General features: G+C 40.1%; 1 protein-coding gene across 1 annotated transcript; it reads left to right on the top strand.

Annotated features, from left to right (window-relative positions):
* Positions 1-4,784: 4,784 nt before the first annotated feature.
* Positions 4,785-23,382, top strand: LOC139733798 (uncharacterized). The gene is made up of 6 exons (XM_071644603.1): positions 4,785-4,859; positions 7,146-7,255; positions 7,599-8,302; positions 15,275-15,455; positions 22,255-22,843; positions 23,299-23,382. Exons 1-6 carry the CDS (start codon positions 4,785-4,787, stop codon positions 23,380-23,382), a joined length of 1,743 nt encoding a protein of 580 aa, XP_071500704.1.
* The last annotated feature ends 609 nt before the right edge of the window (positions 23,383-23,991 follow it).

Genomic DNA, 23,991 nt, shown 5'->3' with positions numbered 1-23,991 from the left:
TCCGGCAGTGATTAAAACTTCGGGAGACGCGGTAAGACGTGGGTAAGACGCGAAAGTTTAGCGGTCTGTCACGGGCAGAGCATGGTCATCTGACGCATGCTACGCGTTGGTATCACGGGAAATAGCGTGTGTTTAGCGGCTTATCACTGACAAAATAAATGGATTTTTCCGCGTACATACACGTGGCTGGACGTGGTTAGCCGTGCTTAGGCAGTGCTTCAGCAGTGGAACAGCCGCCAATTGCCATACCCAGTAGAAAAGCACGGCCAAACCAAAATTGGCCCAAAAATTACCACTTACGACCGCGTCCACCAGATTTTCATAACTTTTTGTACGTGATTTAGACGTGGAGTGCTGTGTGATGGGGGCTTAAGGTTTCATATCCCCTGGCAAGGCGCGGGTACCTCTATGATATTAGTTTACATACATGGCGACACGACATAAAGTATTATGCTCCGCCGACAATCACTTCGAAAACTGCGACAAATACTCCGCGACTATTATACTCCACGACATACTAATTAAGCTCTGCCGCCAAGTGCGGACACCAACTCTCCTGACGATTCAACTCTCAAGTAGGCCTACACTGAATATAATTGGTAGACCCATTTACACTGCCTAAATGCCATGTCACACCTTTCCGGGCAAGCTACGCGAGCTAGGTGTGAGTAGAGATTTTCCAGCACGCAGGAGAATTTTCCGCGGGCGGACAAGAATGTTAGCTGCGAGTTTCGCACTTGTGTCTTACCTGCTAGACGCGTGCTACTTACCTTCTACTTGCGTGTATTCCGTGTGACCTGTGTGAGAGCTGTGAAACCGATCCGTTCTCCGTTACGAGCGACTTACGGGTACTGCGAAGTACCTGCGTTGGAGTTCGAGGTGCTGCCGGTAAGGGTCTCCTATACTGGTGTTCTTCGTGTACCTCTGCCAGCGAACCCCCACGACTCACTCGGAACAAGTTTTGAGTATGCTCAAGGCCTTGTCATACCGTATCTGGGGAAGTTTTGCGGGTTGACTTGCTGGGAAACAAATTTGCTACTCGGAGCTCTCCACAGTTGTTCCGCACCTGACAGTACCTAGCGCATATCTCGCCCGTAGTTGCCCGGAGGTGCGCACGCAAGTCCGATTTACCAGCAGCCAAGTTTTGAGCTTGACCAAAACTTTTTCCGGGTGAGTCGGGATATTGCCCGCAGAGGTCCACGCAGAACGCCAGTAGGAGGCCCTTAGCGGCAGCACCTCGCAGGCAACTCCCACGCGGGTACTTCGCAGTCCCCGTATGCGACCAAGATAATGACATTCTTCGGGACTTCTGCCATTCCTTCAGAGGAATTCCTTCACTGAGTTGTCAGCCCCCACGCACCTGGCACACAGGTCACACAGTATACCCGCAAGTAGAACTTAAGTAGAACGCGTCCAGCAAGTAAGACACCTGCACTGACTCGCCCAAATCCTTGTCCGCCCTCAGAAATTGTCCGGTATGCTGGAAAATCCCCACAGCCAACAAGCCCGCGTAGCTTGCCCGGAAAGGTGTGACAGGGCCTAAACATGGTTGCGGGTAAAACGCTTCGCGTGCGCACTTCCGGGCGACTACGGGTGATTTACGTGCTAGGTACTGTCATGCGCGGGTAATCTGCGGGGATCTCCGGGTAGTAAAAATTGTTCTTCGCAAGTCGCACGCAAGGCTTGCCCGGAAAGGTGTGACATCGCGATGTTAGGTCCTCATGTTTACCCTAAAAAGAGTGACAGGCAGAAGGAGAAAAGGATAGGGGAAAACGCATGTTGAGCGAAACGTCTTTGAAAGTATTTTAGTAATTATCAATGCTATCCCTAATCAAAATAATCATTGCGTTAGTTACCAAGCATTCATCGCCACTGTCATCGTTCGAGCTAAACAAGTCGGCACACAAATCAAAAAGTCCAACACTCCAGTGGTTACTAGTCTTGACGCACACGTTAATAGCGCAATGCGAAATAGCAAAACTTCCTGATAGATACTGCAGCAAAACAGGAGAACTGCAGATACATTGTATATACAACAATTTAACAGACTCAATTCAGCGATTGAAAGGACGACTTTACTTCAAAATGTAAAGGGAACGGATGAAGGGAACCGACATGCGACCGACATGCTAATCTCCCAATACATCTACAGTACATCTTGACAATGTGAGACCACAGTTTCACATAAGTAGTCAAAAATTAGAATGACAGTCACGTTTGTCACAATGTGTTGAGTGTTTATTTTCTTTGAACTATAGGTTTCATTTGGATGGACGGCTAAATTGTTTAAAAAAGCAGGTCTAATTATGGGAAAATTGTGACATTTGAACATTTCTCTTGACCTTTGACCCATGGCCAAAATCTTTCCCTACGGAAGCATTGTGAAGTAATGTTTGTTTTAGTGTTGAGTAATCTCCAAGGTATGGAGAATAAGTTCAATTTCAGCATTAAATAGTAGAATTTGAGCAATTTAACCTGCCCTCTAATGCTTACCCTTGACCCCCATGAGAATTAATATCAAGAGATACATTCATACCTATGCACTAAGCTTCATGAAGATGTCTTGAGCCAGTTCCGAGATATTGAGAAAAAGTGAAATTTTGCATTTTCTCTTGATCTTTGATCTTTGACCAGACGGGGATGGCCCAAAATTACCCTAGAGAATCGTTATTATAGCTTTTCCCGGTCCATTTCACACATTTCTTACTCTCTAAAAAAAATCGAGTGAAAATTTTCACTCTAAAAAGAGTGAATACAAAAAAGAGTGAATTTCGAGTGAAATTGGAGTGAATTTTGAGTGAAAATGTTCATTTTCACTCATTTTGGAGTGACGTCAGGGATCACTCCAAAATCTTCGAGTGATCCCTGACGTCACTCCAAAATGAGTGAAAATGAGCATTTTCACTCAAAATTCACTCCAATTTCACTCGAAATTCACTCTTTTTTGTATTCACTCTTTTTAGAGTGAAAATTTTCACTCGATTTTTTTAGAGAGTACAGTGTCAAATTTCAGTTTGTGACTGTGCATACAAATTCACACATCGCAGTCACGCAAAAACATTCGGGCATTGAAATTCAGAATCCGAGCGATCAATTTCATGTTTGGGAGCTTTATTTCGTTTCCGTCAAGTCAAATTCACGCAGGTGCGTTCAATTTCCAAATGCGAGCGCTGCATTTCCTACTCTTGCATTGAAATTCACGTTATAGTCCCGATGAGCTTAATTGTTTGGGACATTCAATTTCATTTTCAGATGATCAATTTCCTACTTCGTGCAATCAATTTAATGAAGGAAATAGAATAGGTTTTTTTTTTTTTAATAGGGTGACAGGATGACGATATTGGGGCAGAGAGGGGCCAAAGTTTGTTATAAAACAAGCATAGAGGTATCCACAACCCTGGCTTATATGCATGTAACTATTGTTTAATGCTTCTGCATTGTTCTGTGTTCACACATTTTTTTTTTTCATTTGTAGACCAGTAGACCAGTAGAAGCTTGAAGAATATTCTTAACTGCCTTGACAGGCAGCCAGTGGAGTTGACGTATAGGAGACGTGGTTTTGTACATGTGTGGGGGTGTTTGCGAAAGCAAGTCATAGGGCTACCTATAATCAACTGTTATTCCGTCGATCTTGACCCTGAACAGCCCAGACACATGCACGGCAGACACCAACTTGGTGGAGTCGTCTAAAGAGGGATTTACTGGATGACGGATATGACACTATCGAACCACCGAATACAGCTAACCAAGATCCACTGCTTGTTACAGTTCACTTTACCGTCTCGGCCGTGGTGGAAATGGTAAGCCATGAAGAGATGGGTGCGCGGTTCTGCATAGGTAAAACTGTCCAAAGAGAACATTGTAACAGGGATATGAGAGACTCAGTAAAATGTCGAAAGAACAGTGTTATGTCAGAATAGCAACAAAACTTTAGGGTATCTATATACTTGGATGGTATACTTGATTAATTTGTACATAAATGTATATATTATATATATATATATATATATATATATATATATGTATATATATATATATATATATATATATATATATATTGTGTGTGTGTGTGTAAATATTCATGAGAGTGCTAATTTGATGCTATAATAAGTGAAAGACGATTGATACCATATTATGATGTTATCAAATGGCCATCATATTCAGCACTTTACAATTAACATGATGGTGTCTTTATCGTCATAAAGTATCCAAAAAAAAAAATCCTTAATTTTTCAGCAATCCTATACACATTTTGTGGCTTTCGTACTTATATAATCCATCTTATTTTCATGTAAGTGCCTATACGTTTTCGTCCGACTATTACCATCTGATGCACCCAACTAGACAACGGCTATAGATGGGCTTTGTATGGTCCCGACACTAAGACACTATTCAATAACCGTTTCAGTAGCCTATGCTTTAAAACGCAGATTTTGATTTTGACTCATCTTTATTATCTTACCTATCTTTGAGCGTGACGTTAGAAATTCCGAACATTCATTTTTCCGTAGGTTCGATATTCCGCAACACACAATTTCCCAAAGATTTGTTAATCCAAAATGAAGATGCATAATACACACAAACATTATATATAGGAATAACCAGTGAATTACGAGCCTTATTTCGCTCTTTTGGATTAACGAACCCTCAGAAACGTTTTTGTCGTTGTTTTTGGCATCCATTCGTCTCGAGAAACGATGGCGTAGCTCTAGGCAAGATTTTTGCACCGCCTTGAGTCATTGTGGCTGTATAGCCCCACTCTAGAATGACAATCTCTGGAGCACATGCAGCAGATAAAGTCCAATGAGGCTGAGGCTGCGGCTGTCCTTGCCTTCCTTCTGGCTCTCTTGTCGGTTGCTGTACGTGTCTTGCAGCTTCAGTCCTCTCGATGCTCTCCCTGACAGTGCCTGTCCACACACAGCTGACGACTGTCAGCTTTACCTTCCCGTGTGCTGGTGTTGATGTCAAATATCAGAAACGTACCTTCGGAATAACGAACCTTACTCATTTTGAGATAAACGAACTTTAGGAATAACGAACCTTATTAATTTTTGCATTAACGAACTTTCGGAATAACATTCCTTTCGAATAACGAACCCTATCACTTTTCAGATGAAGAAATCTTCTGGATAACGATTTGTAACCTTTTAATTTCATCTCATAATTTTAATGCTCGAAAAGTAGTTTGCAAATAGTATAATCAAAAAGATTCAATGCACAATGTCGAACAGAATCAATGAAAACTTTTATAACTGGACTTGTTTGACTTGACGCAAATGATCGACCCTTGCAAATATTGATTAGACACTCCGTTTAACCCCATAGTAGGCATACAGCGTTGACTGAGGACAAGTAAGATGGACCCGTATACAACGGTGGAATTCCGATACAATTAAAGACTTACACATGCTTGATAAATGCAACTCGTCCATCACAGACATTATAAAGGTCCAAAAATGTTATTGGTATATGAAACAGATTTTGTATTTGGCAAGGTGATTAAGGATAAATAAAAGTAAGAATGCCGCATCAAAGACATAATCGGAACATACGGAACAGTAACACACAATGTCGTCTCAATCCATTCGAACTCACTACTTATACTAAACCCTGTACTGTAAGGACTAGATACATTGTACACCTTGTATTTCTATTTGTTAGACGTGTTCTTGGTTTCAGCGGCTATTATATCTCATTGATATTCTTGTATTATGAAATATCTGTCAAATGAAACAAGCTTATAATGTCCTACATGATATCTGACGCATTATCCATAACTTTGTTTGCTCTTACAGAGTGAACGTCTACAAAACTTGCGAGGTTTATCCAGTGTCGGTCTTGTAAGTATAATTATCATGATCATAGCACATACCTGTAGGTTTTTTCATGGTAAATTTTTCACAAATCCTCGGTCCCTCGGCTTGAACGTATGAATGAAATAATGTTTTACAGTTCATTATGGCGCATCATCCAAACAGAATAAGTGGATCACATGAACGCATGTAAAGCAAAGTTGTATGTTTGTACAGCGTACAAATGTATTGAAAATGCCGAATGCGCATACATATTTTCACGGAACTATTATAGACCACTGAAGTTGCATAAAGATAAGATAGTCATTCAACTTTGGAATTGCATACCAAATGACAATTTCAAACCTGAAATGGGGTGTTTTTAAATGATTAAGCCATGGCTTCTGCACGTAGTATCAATTTGCAATGTCCAACCAAAATCTTATTATGAGCTGACAATTCTTAGCCCATTACCATAAACCCTCCACGACAAAACGACCAGTAAGTTGGAAATTTTTGTGTTTTAGATTCCAACACAATCAAAAAGCTGAAATTCTAAGCTTTCAAAAGATCCTTGTATGGACAAAGCGAACCCTTTGAAAATACAATGAAAAAGTGGGGATGTCAGACAGGATAATTACCAGAATAGTGGGGGAAACGGGCTCTAGAGAACTGTGACCATTCAGAAGCGAAGAACCGTGTCCTGTTGTCCGGGGGACAAAAGATTGGATCAAATCTCCCTATGGAATAGCAACCACTAGGAAGAACTAATCGGATTAGAATTAAACTTGGTACAGCTTTTAAAAAGACATACTCCTCAAAAAATCTAAAATCTCACGACCTGATATTGTATACTTTTTGAGTCATGCTTAGTTGTTTCAAAGCTTCAATGTGATCAAATCAAGCCTTTTTCGAATGGTTCACTTTGAAGTATGAGCTGGAGTGTATCAATGACAAGAACTATTTTGAGTATTTCTAGTAAACATTAAACCCTAAAATTTTGTCGGGTGGTAGATCGATAAATGGCCTTTCAGAAAATACCTAAAACAAAAAATGGACTTTTCCACCCCAACCCGGCTATATCAGCTGTTTACGTGAAAAGTCCCTTTGCGACTTATTGGCCGTTTTGTGGTGGTGGTTCACTAATTATGAGGTTTATTGGAAAAAAAAAACAGGCGAGAAAAGGAGCAGTTTTAAACATATGCCTTGATAAAGAACATTTTTTTTTTCCGTTTGATTTCAAACTTGTGATAGTTTTTTGTTTAGTTCACCCTTGTTCCTAAACTAGACATCTGATATATGTATGTATGTACCTCGCTAACAATATCCTTACGTTCTTTGTCATGGTCAAAGTCGTGGAGAGATGATCGCCTCACTTGGAATCCTGAGTACTACAATAACTTGTCCAGTTTGATTCTGCCCTGGACATCGATTTGGACACCGCCTATGTTCTTGCTGAACGCGTAAGCACGACCAAACCTCTTAGTTGTGAATCAAAATGTTTGGCTGAAGTGTGCTGTGTATGGGGTAGGCCTAATGACATATGGTGTGGAGCTATTTGCCAACATGCTTAACATTACTGGTTGCTTCAAGCATGTCAAGTGCTGTAAACTAAACTTCATCTTCCCTGAGTTATGACAAACTAAGAAGAGAAATTATGTACAGAGTTACTGATCAAGCTGAAATGTTTTTTACTGATTCTATGAATAAGCGATGAGTACTTTCTCCTCATGTTTGTGCAAAATCGAGTTTGTTTCTGTGGTCGTACGAATTGAAGTTGGTATTATTTTCTTTTTCTGTGTTCAGCATCGGTACAGACTCGTCAATTCCACATCATCCACAAAACACCAGAGTACGGATCAATAATCGAGGGGATGTGAACATGGAAACAATGTTCTACATTGATGCAACTTGTCCGTCAAACCTCAAAGAGTTCCCTTTCGACCACACTGATTGCTTCTTCTTTTTCTCCTCTATGAGTATTCCCAATGCGTCTATGAGCCTCGTCACCGGAAATGTGATCGCAGAGGTTCTAGCCCCGAGTCCGCAGTGGAATATCACAGTCTCCTCCAAGATATCAACCAGCCTCGAAACTTTGGGCGGTGACGACATGTTCTCCATGCTGGTTCTCATTGTCAGACTTGATCGGCTACCGTCTTTCTATATCTACACGATAGTACTGCCTCTCCTGCTTATCAACATCATCGGACTCATCACGTTCCTCGTCCCGCTCAAGAGCGGAGAGCGCATCTCGGCCAGTATCTCTGTGCTCTTGGGACTCACTGTCTTTCAGATAGTTCTCGGTGACATCATTCCCCAGACATCGCGAACCGAGCGGACTCCTATCATCCTGGTGTACGCGTCGAAGTCGTTTTTCGTGCTCGTCGCCATGTGCGCATCGTCTGTACTCATGGTCAACATTAGTTTCAGACCCTGCCGCGTCGACAACAGAGCCCTCCAATTCCTGCTTTTCAGAGTCCTAGCGATGCTTACTTTTATGAGACGCGAAGGTAAGTCGTAGATGCAAAATGCATAACATTTGAATTCAAAAGTTAACCGCAAAAACGGGTAACATCAAGAGATTATTCAAAGTACAGGTTTCGTTGGTCTGTAGTACACCCCTTTCTCGGGAAATTTCGTACGACAACCAATGACATAATATATTATAACCGACATAATGCTATAGTATAATATGAGATTGGTGCAAAAAAGACATAAATGCTTAACACTGTAAACCATACCTTGGTAACATAAAACAGTAATGAAACTACACCATAATATTCGACACAAAGCAACTGACATGACTTGGGTTTTTTTTTTTTTTTTTTTTTAAATACCGTGAATGCTGTCTACTGTGACTTTAGGAGCGAGGCGAATTCATCAAGCAAGAGGACGGTCTGATACGCGTGACGAGTCATCAGATGACCATAACAGTGGTTCAGCAGTGACAGACAACAAGTCCGCCCACGAGGTATTCTTTTCTTGGTCTTGAGATTCATGTACTTTTAGAATTTAAGCTACTCCATATTGTTGGCATAAAATGTCTCACGATGAAATAGCGGGAAAGCAATGCCACGAGGGTTTTTATCTAACCTTGGGAAATCGCAATAACTACATGGACCTTCTTTACAATGGAGCTTACTAATACTTACTCCATAAACCCCTCAAAAAAGTTTGGAAATCTGAGTTTGATCAATCATTTCTCATATTTCCTTAGAAATAATTTATTTGTGCTTAGTACCACACAAAGATTGTTTAATTCTGTTTAGAATGATACCATACTTGTTATGATTATCGTATACATGGAGGTGCAGTGCTTAATACGAGGTAAAGTCAGAATACGTTATTTAAAAGCTGCAAAATGACCCAATTTTTGACATCCCTAATGGAGATTCCTCGTTATGAGTGAGTTCCCCATTGTTTCTTTGGTGTTTATTTACTGTAACATCAGCATTTTTATGGAGTGAAACGTGTATGCGTTCAACCAAACAGATAAACAAACACAAACACACACACACACACACACACACACAAACACAAACGAATGTGACTCAAACCATTTTATCTCACAGAACCTCGCCACATTAACTACAACAAAGACATAAAGAAGTGAAATGGCATGGTCTTGGTTTTATTGGAGTTTCATCTTTATTTTGTCTTCATTTTGTCGTTTGTCGTTTGTCTTTACTTTATGTTTACTTTGTCTTTATAATTGTCAATGAACACAATCGGGGCCCAGTATCTCGTGGACGACCAAAGTGCTTGCACCACCGCCTGACACCGTGTCCTCAGGCTGTTGATTAGCTTCTGAGGGATGGCGTTCAACTCGTCAACCAGTATCTGACAGAGTCCTGCCAATGTCGTTGCATTTGTGACCCTCTCCCCCACAGCTCGGCCAAGTTGATCCCAAAGATGTTCTATGGGGTTGAGTTCGGGGCTGCATGCAGGCCAGTCCATTCTAGTCATGCCCTCTCTCTCGAGAAAGTTGCGCACAAGTCTCGCTCTATGTGGTCTTGCGTTGTCATCATTCTTTTTGAAGCATCTCAGCTTCAATTTGCCCTATGGCGCGGGCTTTTTGAACATTGCTTACACGTGGCATGATGTACAACCGTGAAACTTGATGATATATCAATAATGCCTGGCATGGCACCACTGAAAACTTGAATGTGAAGTTAAGATGTCACCTGAAATTTGCCTTCGTGGCTGACCAGTCGAGAACAAAAGACAAAACACAAAAGAACATGTTTTCTATTTATTCTTCACGACCATCGATTCTCATTCATAAGGATCGTTCTTGTTCATTTTGCAGCTTTTCAATGCAGACCTTATCAGACGCTTTTGAGTACAGCCCTTTACTCGATAGCAGAATCATAATGAATAGGATATCATTTCAAAGGAAATTTAATAATCTTTCCATTGATATCAAGCATGTATTGAATAGTGCTTACAAACTGGAGAAATTTTCAACTGAAGTCAGATTTCCAAACTTTTTTTTGAGGAGTTTAGATTTGCGCATAATCATCTGCACTATTTTCTTTTTTCATTCAAATGCAGGATGGCATCTACACCAGTAATGAACTCGTGGCTAACATGTTGGACCGGATTTTGTTCTTCGTTTTCGCAGTCTCTCACGTCGCCATGGCAATCAATTCGTCACGGATATTCAAACGTGTCATCACGCAAGAATGGAAATGAATGGTGGAATGTATATAATGTAGACTACAGTCAAACCTGCCTTAGCGGCCACCTGTCTATAGTGGCCACTGAAAAATCCCCCCCCCCCCCTCGAGAAAAGCCCTCTTAAAGACCCTGTGTATAGTGGCCACCTGTATAAGGCAGCCAGCGGCCACAAATTTTGTTTCCCACGGTAGATTTTAACCTGTCTATAGCGGCCACAGACCCGATGGAGCCGTAGTCGAGTCAGTATTTCAGCATGTTTTTCTGCTTTGTAGTCGTGCCAGTCATTCCTGGGCAACGTGCAGTGATCGCCACTGCTGCATTCATCACTCATTCAGTCATAATAGTTCACTAGTGTTAAACTTTCTTCACGACTGTACACATGCAACTGTGCAACAATTTCATAAACACCGGTGTATTGTTCAATGCATGAAACACACGTGTGCGCACGTACACACATACATGTACATATAAGTACTTATAGATGTATACAACGATGATACATGTACATGGAGGCAATGCACACAAAGTTGGATAACCTGTCTATAGCGGCCACCTGTCTATAACGGCCACTTTTTCGTCTCCCTTGGGTGGCCGCTATAGACAGGTTTGACTGTATGTATACTGCAGTATCCAGTAGGCTTGTGTTATAGTTGTTGTTGTTGTTGTTGTTGTTGTTGTTTCAACTCAATAGTGTGTGCGTATGAAGATATAAAGTCGTTCATGGAAGTCATTTCTGCCAGCATTGGTTGGCTTGTTCGATTGTCTGCCAGCAAGTTAATGCAAAACGTTGAGAACGGAATGGAGCAAATTGCGAGCAAAGTCAGAAATGGGGCCAACAAAGAACTGATAAGCTTTGCTGTTGAACCGACTCACCTTCTGGAATCAGATATGAATAATTTTAAAGAATTAATTTCCAGTACATTTCGAACAGTTGTCTTCATATATTAAGTTCATAATCATTAAGAAGAATGTGAATAATATATCAATATGGAACCCATGCCTTGCAACAGGAATAGTTTACCTGCATCATGTAGGAGTTTATGTTCTTGCTGACAATTATTATTTGTCTGCTTGTTTCTCAGCAACTAAATTCACACAGTTCTGAATAGGTGTAGACGATGTAAACTTTCAGAGGAAGTCAGAAATAAGCCAAGAAAGTTTTGGCTATACATCTGTAGTTTTTGGCCGTGTTGCTGTGGCATACCGTCATATCCATGAGCAATATATATATATGTTTGATGAGGTTCCGTTAAGCGAAACTTCTTCTTTTCTTCTATATCATTACAAAAGTTCTTCATTTTGCTATATTCGTAACTTTTCATAGATTGTCAATGATTCTTGGTGGAAAGGAGCACTAATTGCAATCCCATACCCGGATGTTTTCCAGTAGGGCAGACTGAGTTATTTTTTAAGAAAAGGTGACTTTGAGGGAAAAGCTGGCTCGTATAATTGCACAACATTTTGGGAGAGTTACAGGTCTACCTACAATACTGAGTATTATATACGTGACTTTTCACATGAATGTGAGATGACTATTGTAATTGTTGCATATAATGAATAGATTGTTCGTGTTACATTATAGTTGCATCAGTTATTTTCTATCCAGTAATTCCGAAACCATTATAGGATCTCCCTTTTTTAGTTTTGTTTTAATGGTTTTGTTTGATACCGGTAAATAGTAAGCAAATAATCAACGTTGGTGAAGGTGATGGGACAAACTATCACTTCCGAGGCGATCTGGATGTAGCTATCTTTCCGAAGCGCAGCTGAGGAAAGATAGCGTACACATTCATATCGCCGAGGAAGTGATAGTTTGTCTCATTGCCTGAAACTAAAAGTTGATTATTTGCTTTATATTCCACATCTAGGGTCCGAGATATTACCATTTTATTCCACATCTGAAACTGTTTTAGCTGTGTTATGGTATCCTCAGGGCATAGGTTACGTAGTTTACTTTAGACGTAGGCGCATGATGACAAAACAATGAATTTGCTCCGCGCGCCCCACGCCTGGCACCGAAATAAAAGTGTGTTGCACTGTGGTCTATCACTTGACCCAGGTCAAATGATAGACCACAGTGCAACGCACTGCAACGCACTTTCATTTCGCGCGTACTCAAAAGTTTTATCATAGGACTGTGTGGACTAAGAGATCAGCGAAACAAAATGACTATCATCATAGAGTGTAACGAACTTTTCTTCCCAGGTGATGTGATGGGCAAAACTACGCTTTATCACGTGATCACCTCTTGACCAATCCTATAGCAAGATTCTTAGTATGTGGAATATAATTGCATATGTAGCTATGAAATAATATGTCGTGGTGGCCACAAGGACTGCCACCGGCTTGGGCATGTATCCTTGTCAATGTAAATCCATCGTTAAAGGTAACAAGTAACAATCAGCAATGAAAATCAGTTAAAAAAATGAAACAAGTGTTATGGCCATTTTGAAACAATGGTCGGTCACCCTCTATACACACCTTACGAAGAAGAAATGAAGCGTGTAGAGTGTATGTTTGCTATTTATGAAATCATGCATTACATTCGCGTTTGTCATGATTAAGAAAAAAAACACTTATCATTGTGAATGTGACATTATGATGAGCTATACATGGATGATTTTGGTTATTTCGAAGGCTTTTTATTCCGAAGGTCCGTTAATCCGAAGATGAAAAGAAGATGCGTTAAAAGGAGGATCCAAGGAATTACGAATCTTATATTGTTTTCTGATTAAGGGATTACCTCCGGAGTAACGAACGTATTTCCATACATGTATTCGGATTGAATGGGAAGTCTAGATGATTTTCATTACAAATGTATTTCACGTCATGCGTAGTCCTACATAAATCGACAGCGGGTCCGTGTATAGATTTGTGGAATTTATTGTGGTCTTTAAACAGAGAAATCAATACTCTGAATATCCCAAAACAAATTATACTGAACAAGGATAATGTAATGGGAGGCTTATATACCGGGTATTTCAGAAATGTATCAATGCAATGCCATTACAATACATTTTGCTTCACAAATTCACCGTCACAGAATGAATTTGTGCTTTCTTTTGTTCTGCTTTCTTGTGCCAATTAGACACTCGTACATTCTTTTGGCAAAGCTGCCATGTCACCATCCTCGTTTACTGTGATTCGTTGCAAATTGTGAAAATGTTCTTATTTCTCATCCCAATCACTGTATATTCTAAAACTCCATGTACCCATTATAACCAATAGTTGTGGTTGTTCAAAAATAATATAAAAGTCTGAAAATCATCCATCAGGGTTCTCCTTCAAGGTACCTTCAGAATATACCCACAATACACACGTAAAAGAAGAGTTAACATGACATCAATAAGCAGTTTAGTGAATCGTGTTCTAGTCTGATATATTTACATACATGCATTTGTTATCTTCATGTCATCAACATTTAATGAAACAAAGCTTAAAGACAAAACTGTCCGTACAAAGACATACATGTACATCGAGATTCGTCATTAGCGGTACCGCTTTTATTTAATGATTATATAGGGCCCGACAACGCGCACTTGACATGCTTGAACTGATGGGTATTTACACAACTACAATCATCGGAAGATGGGGATTATTACGGCTGAATTTATAAACGTCTGTGATAATTCTCGTTTAGGTAATTTATGAATGGCAGCCATCATAAGAAGAGAAAAATCAGTAAAACAAACAAATATAAAACTTGATGGTAAATGCTGATCACAATGACGGCACACACATAGTAAAACATTAATGTGCACAAACACGTTATAATAGGTAAATATAATATGCGCATATGATATTATCGTCTGAAAGTTAAACATTATGATGTATGATTCGATTATGTAGGTAGGTAGGTACAATGTGTACATTTATGAATATCGTAGGAATATCATGTGCACGAAGCATATTGTGCTAAGTCGAACATAATAATATTGGATTCATTCATCCGACAAGTTTTTAATCTCAAATAATTATCGAAGGGGTGTACCGTGTATGTATAGAGACGAAAAGTTACGGTGATAGTCGAGAGGATTAGTAAATGAACATTTATCATGTTGCATTCATTATTGAAACATTAAAATAAACATTTTCTCTCTGATAAGGTTATTTTATTTGTTTGTTGTGTTTGTGTGTTTTTTGGTTATTCAATTGTATAATTGTGGTACAGTTGAAAGGGATATTGTAAAGGTGCGGGGGAGGATAGAAAGCATACAAGAAATATTACTTCAGGCAGATCTAAGCTAAAATCATAATGTAGTGTAATATGCAGGTACAATGCGGTTTAAAGCATCTATAGGGATGTTTTAGCGAGTGACAAATTCAACAAAAATGAAAAAGACACATTCCTAGGAAATTCGATATAGATTAAGTTTTCCAAAAAGAAGCTGACCTATATCTTGAAATCACGTGGCAATTTTAAGACTATTGAAGGTTCTGCAGTCACCTGGAATAGCACCTTCACATGGATTTTCACATCTCCAAAGATATTTTATATGTAATTTCTTCTATCCATCTATCTGTCTGTCTAGCCCTTTCTCCACTTTCACCGTGCTATGTTTTAACTGAGGTTTATTGGAAAACAAACTTACATTCTTCAATAATACAGGTCAGTTGTATCATCTACACTTCAAATCACCTTTTCTGAAGTTGGTGGTTGATATTTCTTCATTTCTTTTAAGGGATGGTCAGCAGGATAAACTGGTATTTTCCAGAAACCGTTATGGTGAAGAGACAAACTCATACTAAACGATATAATTGTATGTTGCATATGGATCTCCATAAAAAAATGTACTGTCTAGCTGTAGGCACTAGGATGAAGCGCCACCAATGTTCATCCACTGCCATTTTGTCTGATCATCAACTGCAAAATGCTCCGGACAATGTCAAAGGCTCCGATGTTGATCGAGAGGAAAGCGATCACAGCACCGACGAAACAAATGCGATCGAGGCAAGCAGCCAGGAACTCCATATCCATCATCTGTAAGTGAAAACACAAGAGTTGAAGCAGGTACTTCCGTTAGCTCTAAATGATGAAGAAGAAAAAACGAAATGTCTTCCCTTAGTAATCATCATCTGGCGGTGTTCAGTAAGAATTTACAAAATGCAGTCAAACGCCTTTTTCATAATTTCGTTAGGTTCATTTTACGGTATTATGGAAAAAAGTCATGACAGGATGACCCCCCCCCCCTCCCCCCCAAACAAAAAAAAAAAACAAACAAAAAAACAAACAAAAAACAGCAGCAACAACAACATTTACAGAGCAATCATGAACTAGACCTTCACTAACTGGTGTATCATTAGTATGCAATGTGTAGTTATTTGATAATGGAAATGGGACGGATATTTAGTCTTGGTTTGTGTGCGATCGAACAGAAGGCTTGTGATGCCATGATAATCGGCTCATTCAGTTTGCCAATAGTAATATGTGGTTATTCCATAATCGTCATCCTGTTAGTTTACCTACATTGCAGATGAAAATAGTTCTGGGGTAAATTATATTCTCTACCTTTACTGGTTATTAGGGAAAATGTTCAACCACTTGAATTATTCATTTCAATTCAGCTACATTGAATTCAATTTCTTTAATTCCTTCGAACAAAACGTAATAAAAAAAAGTATACAAACGCAAATGCACACTTAACTGAGCAAAGTTATACAGTAGCAACATGATTAACTTGTATATCTTGATTGGCGATACATGGTACAAAGTATAGTACACGCGTACTAACAAAACCCACAATGAGCAAAATTCCACAGCAGCAATTTGATTGAATTTATTGTATAATATCACCGGATTTTTTTTTTTCATTTTGTCACTCTGGGATTCCCCATTTTTTGTCATCCGTGCCCCTTTCATACATAATATTTTTGAATTGTTTAAATCTCATTATGTTTCCAATTGTGATTCTGGGGGACAACAACGGCTAGAGGGACTATAGACAGAGAGAGACGGGACCGAGTGAAGCCGGGAGACTTAAAATTCCATTCAGGCAACAGTACGTGATGCTTTTTTTTTTTTACTATACATTATTAATTTCTATGTCACTGTGTAATTCGTTCCAATTCATCCATGATACTTTAGTTAAACTTTAACACTGAAATTACGATTTACTTTCTACGAGTTTCAATCGAATCCTTTCGATGCTTCTCGCTATTTTATATACTAGTGAGAAGCGTTGGTATAGCTGCTTCTGACGTTGGCAGTGAACGGGAGCAAACTGCACCCCATTCATTCCGCTGCATTTCATTCACACCGTATGCAATGATGTCAAATGTCAGATGTCAAACGATGATGTCAAATGTCACGTATATAGTTATACGTCAGTGCTGTCGACGGAGTGGATTTCTGCCTAAATTCACTTTGCACGATCTATAGGCTCGATATAGTTATGATGCTTTTTGCGGCGATGGAATTATTCATTGTCGTTGGCATTATCGATTCCACAGCTTTACCTGCGGAAATCAATTAGGAGAACCTACAATTTGAATGCAATTACAGTCAATTACTTTCATGGTCTCACGACAGCGGTGTTGCCCTGGTGTGGGACATCACTAAATCAACGCTTGTGTAGAGTCTTGTCAGCCTATACCATAGTTGTAGGAAATCACGGATGGGACCGTGAAAATTGCGACATGTTCTCTTCCAGGCTGTGTTTACTCCTGTTGGCTTGCCAAATGTTATCCTGCCCCCAACAGATTGAAGGTAATGTGTTCTGCGTTATAGTAATAATATTTGGGTGACCCGCACATCTCCATAGTTGATGCATTTTTGATATTTTGTACATGATATACATCTCTGAAATTCTGTGAAATTCTTCTCACATTAAGGAAAAGCTGGGGAAAATGCTCCAGATGTATAGGTATCGTTTCGAAATGCGACCGATGTTATTTAGTTGTATAGGTAAAAAAAAAAAAGGGGGGGGGGGGGTCAGAATCTCTCCATCCGGCGAAGTGAGTATACGTAAAAGATGTGTGCCTGACGACACCTACAGGCAATAACACATTTCTAGTTCTTAGAGTCTATGAATTTAAGATGATCAAGAAAAACTGGCCTGTTTCGCCTCAATTTGCTTGGTTGTGGTAACTCTGTGCAAGTTCCAAGGGTATACTGCACCAGGGAAGTCCCAACTCCCTGACTGCACACAATCCCACTTACATGATCGTTCAGTGCGCTTGTAGGGTGGCTGTCCTAGGTTTTTACAGGGTCCCTGCAAGGTGCGGGTACCTCTATGATATTAGTTTACATAATTATGGCGACACGACAATCGCTTTGAAAACTGCGACAAAATACTGCGCGACAAATCATTTAGGGCCTATAGGCAATTGTTTGGTTTTTGTTTTTTTTTTAGCATTTTCATTTGATCTTTGACCCCAGGGGAAATGGCCCGAACTTACCCTATAGAATCGTTATTTTATAAAATGGGTTCAAGAATGTAACCAATTGGAACCGCTGAAATGAGTCACGTGTGCTTGTATTAATTTCTCACTAACATCCACGGCCGACGTCACAATGTTTGCACTAGCAGTGCGCACTCAATCAGTTGTTACAAGTGCGTCGCGCGCTACTATACGCGCTGTCAATCCTGTAAACAACTTCTAATTCGGGCTGCCGGCCGGCCTTTCTTGTGTGCATGATAATGACTATTGTGTGGCGTACGTATACTCTTATACGTACTGTATGGTAGCCCTACTACATATCGACCACCTTCTTTTAAACCGACCGCGTATAATTCGCGTACTGAACACTTAGTACGCACTTCTCTGCGCGCAAAGCACATAAAAATGGATTGGCTTTGAATGTAGATGAGGATGGTGTGGAAAAACGCGATAATTCACTGTTCATTAATGGTTTTAATCAAGGACAAAATTTCGAATGAACATTTTCACCGAATCGTAATGACAACACAATGTAATGTCTATGCAAGTTTCTAAAAGGCTTCTAAAAAGCTTCGTACAACACGGTGTTCAATACAACTCGGTTTGCGTGCATTGTCAATGCAAAAACAGCAGTCGATCCTAATAACGCGATTTACAGCGGGGAGCTGAAACGAGGCCACGCAAGTTCGTCGGCGATATTATTGCACTGAAACTTCGAATCGAAAAGGGAACAACGGCATTTGATAGAGCTGGATTTTCTCAATCACGTAGGTCAAGTTTTTTACGTGAATTTCAGTGTTAAATATTCTTATCAATCAAATAAACATTAGGCGGTCGATGAGTAGTAGGTCCAACCCTACTTATGTGCGGGATTTCCGAGTGCGACGTGCGTAAATATTTGGGACGAACATCTTCGGACATCTTGATCCACAAAAGTACGTGAAAAATGCTGTTAGTTTTCGACCCATTTTATAAAACAAATGATGCATAGGATTATTTCGTGGCGTTAGTGGAGATGCAGCTCACTCTCGGGTATTTACAATGTAGCGCATGTTTCACAATATACCCTCGAGTGCGCTACATCTCCACTAACGGACTCTATCCTGTGCATCATTTTGTATACTATAGGTTTCCCCGGTCTATTTCATACTTTCGTCATTCCAGTTCATAACTGTGCTTACAAATTCACACATCACACTCAGGCAAAATATTCGGGCATTCAAATTCAGAATCCGAGCGATCAATATAGAGAGCTCTATTTCGTTTTCGGCGTCAAGTCAAATTCACGATATGTGCGTTCAATTTCCAAATGCGAGTACAGCATTTCCTACTCTTGCATTTCAATTCACGGCATAGTCCCGATGAGCTTGTTTGGGACATTCAATTTTATTTGCAGATTATCAATTTCCCACTTCGTGCAATCAATTAAATGAAAGAAATTGCATAGATCTTTTTTAAAAATGGGTGATGGGTGAGGGTGGGGCAGAAAGGGGCGAAAGTTTGTTATAAAACAGGCAAAGAGGTATACACAAGCCAGGTTTATACGTTATATGCATCTAACGATGTATAATGCTTCTGCGTTATTCTTTATTCGTGTATTCTTGCTTTGTTTTGTTTTGTTTTTTATTTGTAGAACAGTATAGCAGTACGAGAAGCTTGAAGGATATTCTTGCCTTGACTGGCAGCCAGTGGAGTTGGCGTATAGAGATGTGGTTTTGTGCGTGTGTGGGGTGTTTGCGAAAGCAAATAACTGTTACTGTTATTCCGCCGAATTTGACCCTGAACAGCCCAGACACACGCACGGCAGACACCAACTTGGTGGGGTCGTCTAAAAAGGGATTTAATGGATGACGGATACGACACTATCGAACCACCGAACACATCAAACCAAGATCCACTGCTTGTCAGAGTTCACTTCACCGTCTTGACCGTGGTGGAAATGGTAAGACACTGATATGGGTTCTGCATGGGTAAAACTGTCCAAAGTGAATATTAAAGATAGTTTACCTTTGGGAGCAGTGATTTTAAAGATTTTCGAGTTATCACATTTGATGCATATGTGTAGGTCAGTTGTATCACAAAACATCCTACCATATAAAAATTTTGCAATAAAACCTCAAATATAGGGAGATATCACTGTTTTTCTTATCAAACCATAGCTGTAGACGGTTGATAAACAATATTGTTATAACTATTGTTCACATTTTGTATATCTAACAATACTTAACATTGAGTATCCTGATTAAAATTTGTACAATGATTGTTTCTATGTTTAAATCACATTTTAGAACTATTTTTAAGCACTAAACCTGGGTTTTTGTTTCGTCTGCAAATGGTAAATAATGCCTTTAGTAACAAGGATATGAGTGACCGAGGTAAAATGTCAGAAGAAGTGTTATGTCAGATTAAAACAGCTACAGAACTGCTAGTTTGTTGGAGATTTTTGTTTATTGTTAGATTCGTTGTTAGATTGCTATCCCGGTGCTCTACCGACTGAGCTATAGAAAGTCCTATAGTTCGTTGTTCGTCCCAGAAACCCTAAATTCTCAATGCTCGAATGGTCAGAAGCTATCTTAGTGTGTTTGTGTGTGACACACACGCACACACTTAAACCTGCATGGCATAAACCCGGAGGATAATCAACTTGGGGATAAATGCGAGGGTCGAGCACCGAAGTGGTGCAGCTTTTTGAGTATGTGACAAATGAAGACAGAATAAACTGACCAGAAAGAATATAATTCATTAGTGGAAAAATGAGCAAAGAAAATGGGATTCCATCGGGATGGTCCGTGTGGCTGCCTGGAACAATCGTGAAGGCGCCGTGAGTATCCTTGGCAGTCCGTACGTACTTTTTTTCACATCAATGACCGTCACGGATCATCAAGGCAGATACACGGACCAACCAGGGAGCACCTCCCTGGACCAACAAGGGCAGCCACACAGCAACTACACCAGTGGCGGATCCAGAGGAGGGCACACCAGGCGCGCGCCCCCTCTTTATTTATTTATTTTTTGTTAAAACAAAAGAAATAACAAGAAAAAATGGGGGGGGGGGAGCGTGCGCCCCCCCCTTTAATTTTGTAAAGGCGCATTTCCTTACGGAATTCCTGGATCCGCCCCTGTACACGGACTAGAAACTAAGGACTAAGGACTAGATATATTGTATTTCTGTTTGTTAAAAGTGTTCTTGGTTTCAGTGGCTATACCTCATTGATATTCTGGTATTATGAAATCTCTGTCCAATGAACCAAGCTTTCTCTGATGCAATATCCATGAACTTTGCTTCCTCTTACAGAGTGAACGTCTACAAAACTTTCGTGGTTTATCCAAAGTCGGTCTTGTAAGTATGGTCAGAGTCAATACCTGCAGGTTTTTATGGTCAATTTTCAGCAGATCCTCGGCCCATCGGCTTGAACTTATGGATGAAATAATGTGAACCATTAATTATGGCTCATCATCCGAAAGAATAAGTGGATTACAATGACTGCATGCGCTTGTAAAGCAAAGTTTGTGTGTTTGTACAGCGAATGACGTATCGAAAAATACCGAATGCGTATACATCCTTTAATGAAACGATTATAGACCTTTGAAGTTGCATAAAAATAAAATAGCCATTCCTCTTAGAAAATGTATACCTACCAAATGACAATTCCGAACCTGAAATGGAGTGTTTTTAGAAAGATTAGATCTCGAAAATAGTATCAATTTGCAATGTTCAACCGAACTCTTACTATGAGCTGACAATCCTTATCCCTTTACTTTGATCAAGAGGTTTGATTACAATATAGGCAAGGGGTAGTTTGAAACCTGGGCCTTGATAATGAATTTTCTGTTGGACTTCTGTTGAGAGTTTCGTGATTAGTTCACTCTTGTACTTAACTAGACATCTGCGGTAGGAAAAATTAGACTTTGCATAACATTATCCTATACGTTTTGTGTCATGGTCGAAGTCGTGGAGAGATGATCGCCTCACTTGGAATCCTGAGTACTACAATAACTTGTCCAGCTTGATTCTGCCGTGGACATCGATTTGGACACCGCCTATTTTCTTGCTGAACACGTAAGCACGACCAGACCTCTCAGTTGTATAAAGCAAAATGTCTGGCTGAAGTGTAATGTGTGTGGGGTAAAAATGGATGGAGCTATTATAATTTTGCCGACATACTTGACATGACCAGTTGCTTTAAGTGATGTTAACTAAACCTTCTCTTCGCTGAGTAACGACAAATCAAGAAGAGAAATTATGTACAAAGTTGCTGATCAAGCTAGTGTTTTTCTGCGATTCTATGAATTATAAGCAATGATTGCCTCCTCCCCATGTTTGTGCAAAATCGAGTTTGTTTCTGTGGTCGTATGAATTGAAGTTGGTATTATTTGTACTATTCTCTTTTTCTGTGTTCAGCATCGGTACAGACTCGTCAATTCCACATCATCCAGAAAACACCAGAGTGCGGATCAATAATCGAGGGGATGTGAACATGGAAACAATGTTCTACATTGATGCAACTTGTCCGTCAAACCTCAAAGAGTTTCCTTTCGACCACACTGATTGCTTCTTCTTTTTCTCCTCCATGAGTATTCCCAATGCGTTCATGGTCCTCGTCGCCGGAAATGTGATCGCAGAGGTTCTAGCCCCGAGTCCGCAGTGGAATATCACAGTCTCTTCCAAGATATCAACCAGCCTCGAAACTTTGGACGGTGACGATGTGTTCTCCACGCTGGTTCTCATTGTCAGACTTGATCGGCTACCGTCTTTCTATATCTACACGATAGTACTGCCTCTCCTGCTTATCAACATCATCGGACTCATCACGTTCCTCGTCCCGCTCAAGAGCGGAGAGCGCATCTCGGCCTGTATCTCTGTGCTCTTGGGACTCACTGTCTTTCAGATAGTTCTCGGTGACATCATTCCCCAGACGTCGCGAACCGATCGGACTCCGATCATCCTAGTGTACGGGTCAATGTCGTTTTTCGTGCTCGTCGCCATGTGCGTATCGTCCGTACTCTTGGTCAACATTAGTTTCAGACCCTGCCGCGTCGACAACAGAGCCCTCCAATTCCTGCTTTTCAGAGTCCTAGCGACGCTTACTTTTATGAGACGCGAAGGTAAGATGTAGATGCAAAATGCATAAGGCTTCAATTAAAAAGTTAACCGCGATAGCGGGTATACATCAAAAGATTATTCAAAGTACACGTTTCATTGGTCTGCAGTACACCCCTTTCTCGTGAAATTTCGTATACAACAACCAATAACATAATGCTAGTATAACATGAGATTGGAGCATTAATACCGACGAATGTCGTTACTCTCCCAAAATGACATAACCTGATAACAGCGCTATTAATCATAGCACATCATAAAGCAGTAATGAAACTACATGATAATATTTGACATACAAGTAAAGCAACTGACATGACTTAATTTTTTTTTTTGTATCTCTAATAGGAGCGACGCGAATTCATCAACCAAGAGGACGGTCTGATACGCGTGACGAGTCAACAGATGACCATAACAGTGGTTCAGCAGTGACAGACAACAAGTCCGCCCACGAGGTATTCTTTTCTTGGTCTTGAGATTCATGTACTTTTAGAAGCTCCTGCTGTGCTGTGCTGAAAATTCGGATTACACCTCTCCATATAAATTTGCACACAATCATCTGCAACATTTTCTCTCTTTTTTTTTTCATTCAAATACAGGATGACATTGACACCAGTAATGAGCTCGTGGCTAACATGTTGGACCGCATTTTGTTCTTCGTTTTCGCAGTCTGTCACGTCGCCATGGCAATCAATTCGTCACGGATATTCAATCGTGTCATCGCTCAAGAATGGAAATGAATGATGGAATGTATAGAATGTAAACTATGTACAATGCAGTTTTAAGCAGTGTCTAGTAGGCTTGTGTTACAGTTGTTGTTGTTGTTTCAACTTGTTACGGTGTGTGTATGAAGATATAAAGTCGATCATGGATCGAAGTCATTTTTGCCAGCGTTGGTTGACTTGTTTGATTGTTCGGTGTCTGCTAGCGAGTTAATGAGCACTAGATGAGATCTAGATTGAGCAAATTGCGAGCAAAATCACAAATGGAGCCAACATAGAACCGTTTTGCTTTGCTGTTGAACCGACTCACCTTCTGAAA

Source organism: Diadema antillarum, unplaced genomic scaffold (assembly GCF_040938485.1).
Source record: "Diadema antillarum isolate AM-2024a unplaced genomic scaffold, OU_Dant_1.0 seq00000491_RagTag, whole genome shotgun sequence".
Classification (NCBI taxonomy): Eukaryota; Metazoa; Echinodermata; class Echinoidea; order Diadematoida; family Diadematidae; genus Diadema; species Diadema antillarum.
The sequence above is the reverse complement of the archived record's forward strand: the minus strand, read 5'-3'. Positions and strand labels throughout refer to the sequence as shown.

Coding starts and splice junctions, on each gene's coding strand:
- LOC139733798 (XM_071644603.1), top strand. CDS start 4,785: ATGCAGCAGATAAAGTCCAATGAGGCTGAGGCTGCGGCTGTCCTTGCC. Junction 4,860..7,145: donor TGGCTCTCTTGTCGGTTGCT/GTACGTGTCTTG, acceptor TCATGGTCAAAG/TCGTGGAGAGATGATCGCCT. Junction 7,256..7,598: donor CCTATGTTCTTGCTGAACGC/GTAAGCACGACC, acceptor TTCTGTGTTCAG/CATCGGTACAGACTCGTCAA.